The following is a 13120-nucleotide window of genomic DNA, read 5'->3' as shown; positions in this document are numbered from 1 at the left end:
GCCCGGCCTCCCTCAGCTGATCCAGTACCTGGCTGACCTGGGCCACGTGTTCCTCCCAGGACTGGCTGAAGATGCAGATGTCATCGATGTACGCTAGGGCACAGTTCTCCATTCCCCGCAGCAGCTGGTCCACCAGGCGCTGGAAGGTGGCCGGCGCCCCTTTGAGGCCGAAGGGCAGGACTAGGAACTCATAGAGCCCCGGCGGCGTGATGAAAGCCGATTTCAGTCTGGCCTCCTGGTCTAGCGGCACCTGCCAGTAGCCCTTGGTGAGGTCCAGGGTGGTGAGGTAGCGAGCTCCCCCCAGCTTGTCCAGGAGCTCGTCGGGCCTTGGCATCGGGTAGGCGTCGGACACCGTGACGGCGTTGAGCTTCCGGTAGTCCACGCAGAACCGGATCGACCCGTCCTTCTTGGGGACCAGCACCACAGGCAAGGCCCAGGGGCTGGAGGACGGCTGGATCACCCCCAGAGCCAACATGTCCTGGATCTCTCTCTCCAGGTCCTGGGCTGTCTTCCCCGTGACTCTGAATGGGGAGCAGCGCACCGGGGGGTGAGTGCCCGTCTGCACCCGGTGGACAGCCAGGTTGGTGAGACCAGGCTTGTCGGAGAACAACTGCTGGTGGGAGCGCAGCACCTCTTGGATCTCGGCCTGCTGGCCCGGGGTGAGCTGGTCCGAGAGGGAAATTGACTCCAGCGAAGAGTCCTCTCCGGTCCCAGGGAACAGGCCTACCAGGGGATCCTCCCCCTGCTCCTCCTACGGCTTACACACGGCCAGCACCAAGTTCTCCCTTTCCCAGTACGGCTTCATCATGTTAACATGATACACCCGCTGGCCGCGCGTCCGGCTCGTCAGTTCCACCACGTAGTTCACCTCGTTCAGCTACTTAACCACCTTGAAGGGGACGTCCCAGGCGGCTTGCAGCTTGTTCTTCAGCACGGAGATCAGGACCATCACCTGGTCCCCGGTAGCGTAGGCGCGGGCCCGTGCATTGCGGTCATACCAGACCTTCTGCTTCCTCTGGGCCCTGCTCAGGTTCTCTCTGGCCAGGCCCATGAGCTCGGCAAGTCTTTCCCGGAATGTCAGGACGTATTTCACGACCGGCTCACCCTCTGGGGAGACCTTCCCCTCCCACTCGTCTTTCAGTAAGTCCAGGGGGCCCCTCACTCGCCTCCCATATAACAGCTCGAATGGCGAGAACCCCGTGGACTCCTGGGGCACTTCCCTGTATGCAAACAGCAGGTGGGGTTGGTACTTGTCCCAGTCCTGCGGGCGTTTGTGCATAAAAGTCCGTAGCATCTGCTTCAGAGTCCCATTGAACCTCTCCACCAGCCCGTTGGTCTGGGGGTGATACGCCGAGGCCCAGGTGTGTTGCACCTCACTCTTCTCCCACAAGCACCGGAGCAGGGCCGACATGAAGTTGGATCCCTGGTCCGTGAGGACCTCCTGAGGAAACCCCACCCTGCTGGAAATGGTCAGCAGGGCATCTGCCACCGTGTCTGCCTCGATGGAGGGCAGGGCCACGGCCTCGGGGTAGCCGGTGGCAAAGTCCACCACCACCAGGATGTATTTCTTCCCTGTCCGGGTCGCTCTGCTGAAGGGCCCCACAATATCCATCGCCACCTTCTGGAAAGGCTCCTCTATGATGGGCAGGGGTCTCAATGCAGCTTTCCAGCCCTGCCCCCCAACCACACTCTTCCAGCCCTGCCCCCCAGCCAGGGCAGCATTCCCCCTTCCTTTGTTCCTCTCCATGGGGGGTATCTGGTTCAACAGGTTTGGCATCACCTTTGCATAGTGAGGTTTTCCCTGCTGGGTCTTGCTCCAGACAGCAGAGGTCACCACAGCCCAGCAAGTACCCCCACTACGTCACACGGCTGTACAGGTGGGGGCGCCGATTGCACGTTCCGCCTAGGGCACCAGCTGCAGCAGCCCGCCTTGGGCCACTCATGCTGACATCCCTAGTCAATAGAAGGGCTTTATCTGTCAATGTAGTTAGCTTTCACCTCACAGAGAAGTTAAGTCAACAGAAGAATTCTTCTGTGAACCTAGCTGCATCTACAGTAGGGGTTACATTAACCTAACAGCAGTACTTAGCATGTATAATTTTTCACAGCCCTGAGCGGCATAGCAAGGTCTGTCTAATTTTTAAGCATCAACTAGGCCTTCATAACTCCGTAAACAGCTCTTAAATGCCTTCTGTACACTGCAGGTCTGAAGTTAGATAATTTAGTTAAAGACTTATTGTCTCAACTCGTTTGGACACGAATACAAATCCTGAGTACGTATAAGGGGAAATATATAAAAAGTGAGGGTATATTTTACATATGTGACTGCTTAAAAAACACAAGCATGCAGTAACATTTTCAGAAGTGCCTGTATAACTTAGGCTATGTCTAGACTTCAGAGCTTTTCTGGGATACCTCTGGTATCCCAGAAAAGTTCTACCGTGTCCAAGGAATGCATCCGCATTTTCAGAACAGTTTCCAAAAAAGCAGTCCTCAGTGAGAGGAAGAAGGGATGTTCCGAAAGAGGACATTTTTCCAAAATTTGGCCCCGGGTAGACGGGCCAAATTTCAGGAAAGCCTCTTCCAGAAAAAAAGCAGAAAAAGATACATACATTGTGGTTTGCAATTTGCGTATCTTTTTCTGACTTTTCTCTGCAGTGTAGACATAGCCTTAACCAAAAACTGGCCTATACCACAAAGTTAGGTAGACTTAACTGCATCACTCAGGGCAGTGAAAAATTTCACTCACTGTGCAATGTCATTAAGTCATCCTAAGCCATGATTGACAGAGGAATTCTTTCATTAAGTAGCTACTGCCTCTTGCTACAGCAACAGAATAATCCCTTTGCGGTATTTCTAGTGTAGACTGATCCTAAATCTCATTGGAAGTTAATGAGACAGAATCATAAGTATTAATTCACTTGAAAATCAGAAACTCAGGCCACGTCTACACTATCACTTACATTGACAAAACATAAGGCACTCAGAGAAGTGAAAAAACACCACCTGCATGGTCAACATACTTTTTTTGCTGGCAAAAAAGTGCTTGTGTGCACAGCACTGTCAGCAGAAGAACTCTCTCCTGTTGGCATAGAGTGGCTAGATGAGCAATCTTATAACAGTGCAACTGCATCGATACAGCTGTGCTGCTTCACGTTTATTGCTGTAGACATGGCCTTAGACTCTTGAAAACTGGACCTCAGATCCCTGCTCCAAGACACCAACAAGATGCGACACATGAGAATGTCACTTAGAACCTTCAAGGTGTGTTAAAAAGGAAGACTTTGTTTATTCACACTTATTGGTCATAGTAACTAAGGGTATGTCTAGACTGCATGCCTTTTTCCACAGAGCATCTAGACTACAACCAATACTGTTGACAAAGCAAGCTGTTTTTTCAAAAGAGAGTCTAGACACTCTTTTGAAAAAGCACAGTTTGTATGCAATAGTGCCCATTCTCAAAAGAGTACTATCGAAAAAAGGCATTATTCCTTATAGAATAAGGTTTACTACTGTCAACAAAACTGCTGTGTTCTGTCGACTTACTTACTGTCGACAAAATGCAGCGGTAGTGTAGATGCAGGTATAGTTTGGTTGACAAAACCCTGTTGTCTAGACACACCCTAAGTGTGTTAATGACTGTCTTTTACTTAGGAGCTACAATAAAGTAAAATATTTCTGTGTAATTCCGGTTTAGGTTTCCTTCAAAATTACAACACCACTTTAGATTGTCTTCAGTCTATTCTCATTACATACCTGAAAGTGGGATCCGAGAAGTAACAACTTGCCACTCCAGAAGTGCTGTCACTGTGGATTACATTTTCTATTCTGCAGCAAAGGAGGATAGCGCTGCTCACCCAGGTAAAGAAGCTGAGGTCAAGCACCAAAGTTTTCTCTTAAAGACAATCTTCCTGTTGAATGATAAAATTGAGAACCTAGCCTAAAAGGATGCATATTGATCAGTTTCACAGATCTCAAGTACACAAAAGACACTAGATAGCTGCAGCGGCACAGGAGCCAAGCAAACAGAGCTGTAAACAGGGGAGTTTGAGTGGGAGTTTGTAAAGGGAGTTTGGATATTGGAATTTGATTGGGGATTGTTTTTGCTGTGGTGGGGATGTTTTGGTCTGTTTTTGTGTTCACCGGACTAATAGGATTTTGGTGAGAAAGTAGATAAAATACAGAGGCAGTAGTGGCCATGGCCCAAGTAGTAGAGAACACAAGGAGGATGATTGGATGTGGTAGCTGCAGTATGTACATGATTCTGGAGGGGGATCCTGAAAGGAGTTTTGATTGCATGAAGTGCCGCCTGATAGAGCTGATGGAAGAAAAGATCCGAGGACTGGAGATGCAGGTGGAAACTCTGGTCAAGTTTAGAAGGGGGTTTGAGCAGATGATGGAGCAAAGGCATGACGTGGCTGAAGGGGAAATATGCAGATGGAAGCAGGACCAAGGGCCTCAGGGGGGGGACTGCTGGGCAAAGAAAATGGACAATGGAAGCATGTGACTCAGAGAACCAGGCAGAGGAAAAGATGGGTCAGTGAAGGAAAAACAGAGCTCAGGAACAGGTATGTGGAGCTGGAGAATGAAGAAGGGGTACAGCAGGTAGATAATGAAGATGGAAGGGTGAGGAAGAAGAGAAGAGTGGCTAGTCCAGTAGATAAAGGGGAAGAGTTAATGGAGACAACACCAATAATGAGCATTAGGAGGATACAGGATGGGTTAAAGAAGATTACAAGGGAAAATAGGAATGGCAAGGACTTGCAGCCAGAGGAAGCTAGAGATAGACCAGAGAATTTTACTGTCACTAGGAAAAAGCAGATCTATGTGATTGGGGACTCCTTATTGAGAAGAATAGATAGGCCTGTAACCAGAGCTGATCCAGAGAATAGAAGGGTGTGCTGTCTGCCAGGTGCTAAGATACGAGATGTGGAACTGAGTTTGAAGAGGATTATTAAGGGAGCAGGAAGGATTCCATTGATCATCCTTCATGTAGGAACAAATGATACGGCTAGATTCTCGCTGGAACGAATTAAGGGAGACTATGCTAGGCTGGGGAGGATGCTCAAAGAAATTGAGGCTCAGGTGATTTTTAGTGGGATTCTGCCTGTTCCTAGAGAAGGGCAATTAAGATGTGACATTATTATGATGATCAATAGATGGCTTAGGCAGTGGTGCTATAAGGAGGGCTTTGGGATGTATGGTCACTGGGAGGCATTTATGGACAGAGGACTGTTCTCTAGGGAGGGAAATAGACTTCTAGGATGGAGGCTGGCTCAAATGATTAAGAGAGCTTTTAACTAGGAATTTGGGGGAGACGGTTGGGAGATGCCCAGGTAATCTCTACGCCAGATTTTAACACTGAGAGGGAGGAAAACAAAGTAAGAAAGGATATAGCTGGGGGTAGGAGAATGAACATGAGGAAGGGTGGGGTGGATTCTAGTCTAATAGGTCATATTGGAGGTATAACGTCCATGCCAAATTGGGTAAAGAATGTGAATGAGGCCAAACAGCAAAAATTAAGATGTTTGTACACCAATGCGAGGAGCCTAGGTAACAAAAAGGAGGCACTAGAGCTATTGGTCTAGGAAGTGAAATCAGATATTATGGGAATAACAGAAACATTGTGGAATACTAGGCATGACTGGAGTACAGGTATTGAAGGGTATGTGCTGCTTAGGAAAGACAGAAATAAGGGTAAAGGTGGTGAAGTCGCATTGTATATTAAAGATGAGGTAGATTGTAAAGAAATAAAAAGTGATGGAATGGAGAAGACAGAGTCTGTTTGGGCAAAAATCACGCTGGGAAAGAAAACTATCAGATCCTCCCCTGGGATAGTGCTTGGGGTGTGTTATAGACCACCAGGATCCAATTTGGATATGGATAGAGACCTCTTTAATGTTTTTAATGAAGTAAATGCTCATGGAAACTGTGTAATCATGGGAGATTTCAACTTTCCAGATATAGACTGGAGAACAAGTGCTAGTAATAATAATAGGGCTCAGATTTTCCTAGATGTGATAGCTGATGAATTCCTTCATCAAGTAGTTGCTGAACCAACAAGGGGGGATGCTATTTTAGATTTGATTTTGGTGAGTAGCGAGGACCTCATAGATGAAATGGTTGTAGGGGACAACCTTGGCTCGAGTGATCATGAGCTAATTCAGTTCAAATTAAATGGGAGGATAAACAAAAATAAATCTGAGACTAGGGTTTTTCAAAAGGGCTAACTTTAATAAATTAAGGAAACTAATTAGGGAAGTTGATTGGACTAAAGAAATTATGGACCTTAAAGTGGAGGAGGCCTGGAATTATTTTAAGTTAAAGTTGCAGAAGCTGTCAGAAGCCTGTATCCCTAGAAAAGGGAAAAAATTTATAGGCAGTCGTGTTAGACCAAGCTGGATGAGCAAGCATCTCAGAGAGGTGATTAAGAAAAAGCAGAAAGCATATAAGGAGTGGAAAATGGGAGGGATCAGTAAAGAAAGCTACCTTATTGAGGTTAGAGCATGTAGGGACAAAGTGAGAAAGGCTAAAAGTCAGGTAGAGTTCGACCTTGCAAAGGGAATTAAAACCAATAGTAAAAGGTTTTATAGCCATATAAAGAGGAAAAAAAAAACAAAAAAAGAAGAAGTAGGACCGCTAATTACTAAGGATGGAGTGGAGGTTAAGGATAATCTAGGAATGGCCCAATATTTGAACAAATACTTTGCTTCAGTCTTTAATGAGGCTAATGAAGAGCTTAGGGATAATGGTAACTTAACAAATGGGACTAAAGATATGGAGGTAGATATTACCATATCCGAGGTAAAAGCCAAACTTGAGCAGCTTAATGGGAGTAAATCGGGGGGCCCAGATAATCTTCATCCAAGAATATTAAAGGAACTGGCACATGAACTTGCAAGTCCATTAGCAAAATTTTTTAATAAATCTCTAAACTCAGGGGTTGTACCATTTGACTGGAGAATTGCTAATATAGTTCCGATTTTTAAGAAAGGGAAAAAAAGCGACCCAGGTAACTATAGGCCTGTTAGTTTGACATCTGTAGTATGTAAGATCCTGGAAAAATTTTTGAAGGAGAAAGTAGTTAGAGACATTGAGGCTAATGGCAATTGGGACAAATTACAACATGGTTTTACAAAAGGTAGATCATGCCAAACCACCCTGATCTCCTTTTTTGAGAAAGTAACAGATTTTTTAGATAAAGGAAATGCAGTGGATCTAATCTACCTCGACTTTAGTAAGGCATTTGATACAATACCACATGGGGAATTATTGATTAAATTGGAAAAGATAGGGATTAATATGAAAGTTGAGAGGTGGATAAGCAACTGGTTAAAGGGGAGACTACAGAGGGTCATATTGAAAGGTGAACTGTCAGGTTGGAGGAAGGTTACTAGCGGAGTTCCTCAGGGATCAGTTTTGGGGCCAATTTTATTTAATCTTTTTATTGCTGATCTTGGCACCAAAAGTGGAAGTGTCCTGATAAAATTTGCGGATGACACAAAGTTGGGAGCTATTGCCAAATCAGAAAAGGATCGGGATATCATACAGGAAGATCTGGATGATCTTGTAAATTGGAGTGATAGCAATAGGATGAAATTTAATAGTGAGAAGTGTAAGGTTATGCATTTAGGGATTAATAACAAGAATTTTAGCTTTAAGCTGGGGACACCTCAGTTGGAAGTAACGGAGGAGGAGAAGGACCTCGGAGTTCTGGTTGATTATAGAATGACTATGAGCTGCCATTGTGACATGGCCGTGAAAAAGGCCAATACGATCTTGGGATGTATTAGGCAAGGTATTTCCAGTAGGGATAAGGAGATGTTAGTGCCATTATACAAGGCATTGGTGAGACCCCATTTGGAATACTGTGTGCAGTTCTGGTCTCCCACGTTTAAGAAGGATGAATTCAAACTGGAACAGGTACAAAGAAGGGCCACTAGGATGATCCGAGGAATGGAAAACCTGTCTTATGAAAGGAGACTCAGGAAACTTGGCTTGTTTACCTTAACCAAAAGAAGGCTGAGGGGGGACATGATTGCACTTTTTAAATATATTGGAGGGATAAATACCAGGGAGGGAGAGGTATTATTTAAGCTTAATACCAATGTGGACACAAGAACAAATGGATATAAGCTGGCTAGTAGGAAGTTTAGACTTGAGATTAGACAAAGGTTTCTAACCATTAGAGGAGTGAGGTTCTGGAACGGCCTTCAAAGGGAAGTAGTGGGGGCAAAAGATCTATCTGGCTTCAAGATTAAACTAGATGGGTTTATGAAGGGGATGGTTTGATGAGATAACATGATCTTGGTAACTAATTGACCATTCATTATCAGTGGGAAATAGGTCAATGGAGGGATGATAGGAGTTACTATAGAGAACTTTCTGGGTGTCTGGCTGATGAGTCTTGCCCACATGTTCAGGGTTTAGCTGATCGCCATATTTGAGGTCGGGAAGGAATTTTCCTCCAGGGTAGATTGGCAGAGGCCCTGGAGGTTTTTCACCTTCCTCTGTAGCATGGGGTACAGATCAGAGCTAAAGTATTTGAAGGCTTCAATATCTGAGATATAGGTGAGAGGATTATTCTGGGAGGGGTGGGTCAGATTCTGAGGCCTGCACTGTGCAGGGGGTCAGACTAGATGATCATAATGGTCCCCTCTGACCTTAAAGTCTATGAGTCTATAAATGTTGGGCACCTGTAAAATGATTTACAGGTGCCCAAACATTTTGAGCATGTGAATTGGTCCCTCACAGATTAAGGCTCATGGTCTTAACTCTTCTTGTCCTTTTCTTTTTCCCTCACTGATTCATGCTAGCTTGTTGCTTGCTGGGATCACTGTAGTATGTAGGGCATCCTCTGCAGAACACTGCCATCACTTGCATGGTCTCTTACCAAATACTTAGACATTTACATGGCCATCATGGTCTTCTGGACTGTAAAATTTAAGAAGTTGAGTGCTCTTGAGGAGCATTGATTAGCAAAATGAACACCAAGGTAACATCGCTGCCATTTAGAGTCCTGGATTGCACCGCTTACTGAATTTGTGGTCTTGTTGTGGGTTCCTGAGACAGAATTTCCATGTCTTACAATTGGCCATTCACTTTGCTTCATCCTACCTTATCAAGAAGGATGATGAGCCTTTTGTATTGCTTGAACAGTGCAGCTTGGCCAGCTGAATCATTCTGGGATAAATCCCAGAACAGAGAGACATGGTTTCCATTCCTACCTTATGCACAGTCTGATGTGACCTTTCCAAATTGCTTAACCAGCCACGTGCCAGTTTTCTATACACACTTATACTCTTTCATCTGGCAATCCTGGAAAACCGGGTGTGCCCAATTAAGGAGTTTTTCAGGCCATGGAGAGAGGGAAGGAGGGTGCTTAAGGGTGATCGGGAGCTTACCTGGCGTTCCACTCCTGGGGCACACATGGCTCCATGCCTTCTGCCTCTCCCAGGCCCTGCCCTCCACCATTCTGGGAGTGGCAGGGAAAAGCCTCCAGAGAAGCATGTTGTTGTGATGCTGTTCCCCCAGCAGGCCGTACACAGAGCAGCTTCATCCTCCCCCTGCCAGGGTCCGTACCATGGGTGCTTCCGGATCAGGGACACCCAGAGTACAGAAATTCAGGTGTACTACTAAATGTAAAAGGAAAAATGCAAGAAAGTTAATCTAGCTCCAAGGACTTGATTTTGCAAGGCCCTGAAAACTTCTTTGAGGTGCCATGTGCCTTCAGCTTCCCCTGATTTTAGTGAGAGTTAAGGATGCTCAGCACCTTGCAGGAATGAACCATAAATACTTATAGGGATATAAGTGACTAGTCACTCCTCCCCCCGCCCCTTTGCTGCCACTGTCAGAGAGAGGCAGCAAGGGGGAGAGTGGGGGCCAGTTTAAAAGCAGGTAGGGGAAGTAGAGGCGCAGCAGGAAACAGCACGAGTGGGGACTGAAGCAGTCTCCACTTGCACCATTTCTGCTGCAATTCTGCTTTTGAAATGTACAACAGCCCTCCGTGGGCTCTTGTACATTTCAAAGGCTCAGGCGCTGCAGGGAGCGCAGGGCCAAGGCTGGAGTCCCCTGTTGGCCCTATAGGGCTTCCACTTTTGAACTGTAGCAAGAGCCCGTAGGGCTCAAAGGCAGAGGCGCCCTTATAGACTAATCAAATAGTCAATGGAAATCCCATCAACTATTCGATTAGTTAATTAATCTAAATTTAAAATCCCTACTGTGGTAGTGCCATTGCACGCCGTAGTTAAGGTTATATTCAATTTTACTCTGAAAACAGGAGTTCAAGCTCTTTGTTTCATATGAAAAACAGGATATCTTCCCCCAAACTAAGCAAATGAGCAAAGTAAAACTTGAATTTTCTGAGCAATTACAAGAAAATCAGCTAATTAGTTTCCAGGTGCTAATACATTATTAATTTGCCTAATAAAGAATTTGCATTCTAAGTCTCGTAATGTTTGGATCGTGCTAGCTTACAAACTATAGGTTATAGAAATCTAGACTTTGTTCAGAGAAAGTTGCGGGGGGGATCTCCGGAGTTAGGTCATATGGTTTATTAACAAAAATTGGATTTTAAATCATAACTATTGATTTTCTTAGTTGAAGGAAATGATGGTTTGAAAGCTAGGGTCTTCTGTGAAGCAAGATCTTTTGTAGCCCAGGAGTTCTGTGGTACTGTTCAGACAGCTCAGGAGTGCCCCTGAGCCAGTGTCATCCATAAAGATCAGGATATGTGCCCCAGCAACTGTAGCAATGAAGATCAAGATATGTGTGAAAAGTTCAGCTGGTTCAGGATCTGTGCTCTGTACTGAAGCTGTGCTCTTGAGCTGACTGGCCAGTTTCACGACTAGGCTTGTCTCAATATAGTAGTCTAAGTTGCTGGCTTGTCAGAGCTCTCCACAAAGCTGTTCAGCTGCTTGAAGAATGAAGTTCTTGAACCAGCTGAGTAGATGCACAAAGTAGCTTGTTGGAAACCAGGAGTTCTGTGAAACTGTTCAGCTGTATTGCACATGCTTAACTCTCGCACAACATAGCGCATGTGTTGTGGCGTGATCTGTGCAGATTTTTGTATAGCATCATTGTTACCAAAGCACTTGATTAACACATCACAGGTATTCCTTCCCTGTACTGGGTGGACGCAGGTGTATAAGATCCGGCTCACACTGGTGTGGTCTAGACATACTTTTCTTCTTTTTGTTTATGTAGGAGCTGAAGATGTTTTTGATGGCGGTCTGAAGCTTCTTGGTCGATTATCACTTTTAACAGAGCAAGATTTGTGGGCAGTGAATGGTCTTCCTAATGAACATAATTCTTCTGATCACCTCTCCTTACTAGCTCAGTTCAGGCTTACTGAACAATAATTCCCAGATTATTTTTATATCTTCACTTGCCTTCACTTTCTCCCTGTAACTTTTTTAATTCAAGGACTGCCAGACTGGTTAGAGTTAATGTTATCTGCATGCTGAATTTTTAGTGTTATATAGAATTTTTAAAGAGATTTCTTTGTAAAGGTTGGACTCATTAAGACAAAAAAACAAGTTTATGTTAGCGTCCTCTTTTTTGATAATGGAAAATGTCCATGCCATAGTCTGAAAATGGCATTATTTTTCAAAAAGATGTTTTTATTGTAAATCGTAGTAAAATGTGTGATAGTTCTTAAGTACAGCATACTTCTTTCAATCCTTCAAGCAAAAGATTGTGTTTGTTGTAAGCTCAAAGCAGATTTCTATGTAATTTTAAAATGTGCTCTATTTCAGGTTGCTTTTGTTGCCCTCCCCAAATGTCTAAATATGTACAGCAGGGGTGGGGAACCTTTTTTGTTCCCCACCCCTGCTGTATATACAGAAAATTCAGTTGGGGGCTGCACACAGTGGAAAAACAAAAAATAACCCCAAAAATCAACCCATCCCTTGCTGAGGTGGCCCCTGACTGAGAAGGAGAAAGACACTCCCACATTCCCCTTGCACACCAGAGCTTGGGGGGGCAGCAGATTTGTGTGCTCCAGCGCTGCGGTGGGGCAATAGGTGGGCTGGAGCATCAGCACGGACTCCCCAATCCTGGGGGGAGGGGGCTTTGAGCCTCAGGGGCCAGATCCAGCCCAGCAGCGGGCAACATCCAGACCCTGGGCCTGTGGTTCCCCACCCCTGATTCACATTCACAAACTTGGAACATAGCTAGTATAGCAGGAATAGGCCTATTCTTGCAGTCTGGTTAATAGTTGTTCTCTAAAAAGTGTTTGAGTAATGATTAAGCTTACAAGAGTACATGTTTTGCTGATACTCAGATGCTTTAAAAAGAACCTGAAATGAAACCAAACAGTGAGTTGGTGGTATCTGAAAACACAGTGCTTTGATTCATGATGGAGTCTCTATCCTGGTTTTTTTTAAAAGGTAACTGTGGGTAGAGTGACATGTTTCCCTGTTCTTTTAACACCACAGTGGAACCATTTAAAAAGAACACTGGGAAAGTCTCTAGCTTTATATAACTGAAGTGAGGAAAAGGTGCGAGCTCAGCCCTTTTTCACCTCTCATGTGATAGTGCTAGAATGTCTGGCATATACGGCTTATTCTGACTTGCACACTATGCGGCTATGTCTACATTGGCACCTTTTTCCGGAAAAGGGATGCTAATGAGACACTTTGGAATTGCAGATGCTGCGGGGGATTTAAATATCCCCCGCAGCATTTGCATGAACATGGCTGCCGCTTTTTTCTGGCTCGGGGCTTTGCCGGAGAAAAGCGCCAGTCTAGACGGGATCTTTCGGAAAATAAAGCCTTTTCTGGAAGATCCCTTATTCCTCTTAAATTCAGGATCATTTAAATCCCCCGTGGCATTTGCAATTCTGACTTGTCTCGTTAGCATCCCTTTTCCGGAAAAGGGTGCCACTGTAGACACAGCCTGCATGTTTAACAGAGATGCTAAGTACTCTACAGTTCCTTGAATATCTTTTCTGAGGACAATGGACACATTTTCACTCAAAAGTGTTTGCTGGCTAAGGGGAACCAAAGATTTCCATTGAAGCTGGAAGTCTGTCAACTTTTATCTGCAACTCACATGATAAAGATAAATTAATTTAAGTTCTAATTATTTTACTGAGGATGTTACAATAAAAACATGAGCT

The 13120-nt window shown here is 45.0% G+C and overlaps 1 protein-coding gene across 3 annotated transcripts in view; it reads left to right on the top strand.

The window, feature by feature from the left end:
- ANGEL2 (angel homolog 2) overlaps positions 1-11659 on the top strand; it is a 35541-nt gene extending 23882 nt beyond the window's left edge. For all 3 annotated transcript variants that reach the window (XM_014575271.4, XM_014575270.4, XM_025186401.3), the window contains 2 exons: positions 3698-3861; positions 11206-11659. In XM_014575271.4, coding sequence (XP_014430757.4) covers positions 3698-3861; positions 11206-11360 — 319 coding nt within the window. In that variant the 3' untranslated portion in view covers positions 11361-11659. The remainder of the gene's footprint in view (positions 1-3697; positions 3862-11205) is intronic.
- The last annotated feature ends 1461 nt before the right edge of the window (positions 11660-13120 follow it).

This window comes from Pelodiscus sinensis, chromosome 3, assembly GCF_052426305.1.
Source record: "Pelodiscus sinensis isolate ZL-2025 chromosome 3, ASM5242630v1, whole genome shotgun sequence".
Classification (NCBI taxonomy): Eukaryota; Metazoa; Chordata; order Testudines; family Trionychidae; genus Pelodiscus; species Pelodiscus sinensis.
The sequence above is the reverse complement of the archived record's forward strand: the minus strand, read 5'-3'. Positions and strand labels throughout refer to the sequence as shown.